Below are 1,634 nucleotides of genomic sequence, written 5' to 3'. Positions count from 1 at the left end.
TACTTCAGGTGTGTTTCGTTAGGAGAAAATATGGAATATACAGATATATACAAAAAGAGGAGACTCTTTTTGTATATAACTAACTCTTGAGCAATGGAGACACAGTTAAAATAAGCCTATAGCCTTTGAAAAACATAAATGTTCATTGAGATGTATGTATTAAGAGCTTTTCAAAAATGAAATCAGATTTTCTTCCTTTGGGTTCAAAGACTGAACACCTCAAAATACTTCAAAATATTTAAAACATTTCACACTAAACAAAGTAAAGACATCAGTTTATCTACTGCTTCTATTAATTGATGTTACAGGTTTTATTTGAAGGTTTTGGTTTGGTTTGGTTTATTGTTGTTTCTTTTTTTTTTTTTTTTGTCCATGGTAAAGGCTGCTTTATTGACAGCAGTTAGTACAGGTCAATAAATATTGATCCCCAAAGAAGAGCTCAGTTATTTATCAGATTACTGGTCCATAGGGAGTGGAATGAAACTGAACCAAGTGATTGCTGGGATGACCGAAGTCAATCCTGCTTCTTGGGAAATGAAGCCATAGCCAGCTGATATATAGCATATGCTGTTCCGCCAACTGTAAGAATCATGGTGGCTCTACACAGGGGCACATCAGCTACCCAACCCTTTGGATACACTGGAATCCCATCATCCTCCTGGAACAGCGTTTGTTTCTCTGGAACTCTATTTCTAAAATGCCTGTGGGAAGCAGTGCTTATGGTTCTCTGCCCAAACTGACGAAGAGCCAGCAGATTCCGCAGCATCTTGGCTCAGTTACTGACCACCAACTGTGACAACTGAACACCAGGAACAAAAACCTGTTGTTGTTTCTGTGAGACAGAGTTTCCCTCCTGTTGCCCAGGCTGGAGTGCAATGGCGCGATCTCGGCTCACTGCAACCTCCGCCTCCTGGATCAGGCGATTCTCCCGCCTCAGCCTCCCAAGTAGCTGGGATTATAGGTGCCTGCTACTACGTCTAGCTAATCTTTTGTATGTTTAGTACAGACGGGGTTTCACCATGTTGGCCAGGCTGGTCTCGAACTCTCACCTCAGGTGATCCACACTCCTCAGCCACCCAAAGTGTTGGGATTACAGGTGTGAGTCACCACATGGGGCTTATTTGGAGTTTTTATACATTATATTTCAGAGGAAATAAAGGTATTTACAGGTAAAGAAAGAACTAAGATAATTCTACCAATTTCCCTTATTCCAGCAAGCTCTCCACTGAATTCAACATCATGGTAATCAGTAAGTGGCCAAATAGTCCTTTACATGTTTTCTGTTTTCCCATTTGGGTAAGAAATGTGCCTTATAAACAGTACACTGAAATGATGCAGACAGAGAAGCAAAATGCTTGGCTAATTCCAGTACACATGACCCATTGCCTGAAAATGGGGAAAGTGACCACAGGAATTTAATTTGAAATACTTCCTACTACCACTAAGCCGGAGCAGGGAAAGCCAACAGAAAGAGGAAGTTCTGATGAGACACACATTGACTCATTTGATATATTATTTCCTCATGTAATTTTCTTGTCCAGTCAGAGGCTGCATTGGTTCTCCTAGAAAGATACATAAAAGGGGGAGCCAAAATTCATGACTTCACAACGTTAAATGCTCAAACATGGCCTTAG

General features: G+C 40.8%; 1 protein-coding gene across 1 annotated transcript; it reads right to left on the bottom strand.

The window, feature by feature from the left end:
* Window positions 1-371: 371 nt before the first annotated feature.
* Window positions 372-816, bottom strand: LOC119471644 (cytochrome c oxidase subunit 7A2, mitochondrial-like). Its single transcript, XM_037739322.1, has one exon. It carries the CDS (start codon window positions 764-766, stop codon window positions 515-517), a length of 252 nt encoding a protein of 83 aa, XP_037595250.1. The 5' UTR covers window positions 767-816; the 3' UTR covers window positions 372-514.
* Between the last annotated feature and the right edge of the window lie 818 nt (window positions 817-1,634).

Source organism: Cebus imitator, unplaced genomic scaffold (assembly GCF_001604975.1).
Source record: "Cebus imitator isolate Cc_AM_T3 unplaced genomic scaffold, Cebus_imitator-1.0 Scaffold68, whole genome shotgun sequence".
Lineage (NCBI taxonomy): Eukaryota > Metazoa > Chordata > Mammalia > Primates > Cebidae > Cebus > Cebus imitator.
The sequence above is the reverse complement of the archived record's forward strand: the minus strand, read 5'-3'. Positions and strand labels throughout refer to the sequence as shown.

Bases quoted from the DNA above. Each gene is read 5' to 3' on its own strand.
- LOC119471644 (XM_037739322.1), bottom strand. From the start codon at position 766: ATGCTGCGGAATCTGCTGGCTCTTCGTCAGTTTGGGCAGAGAACCATA.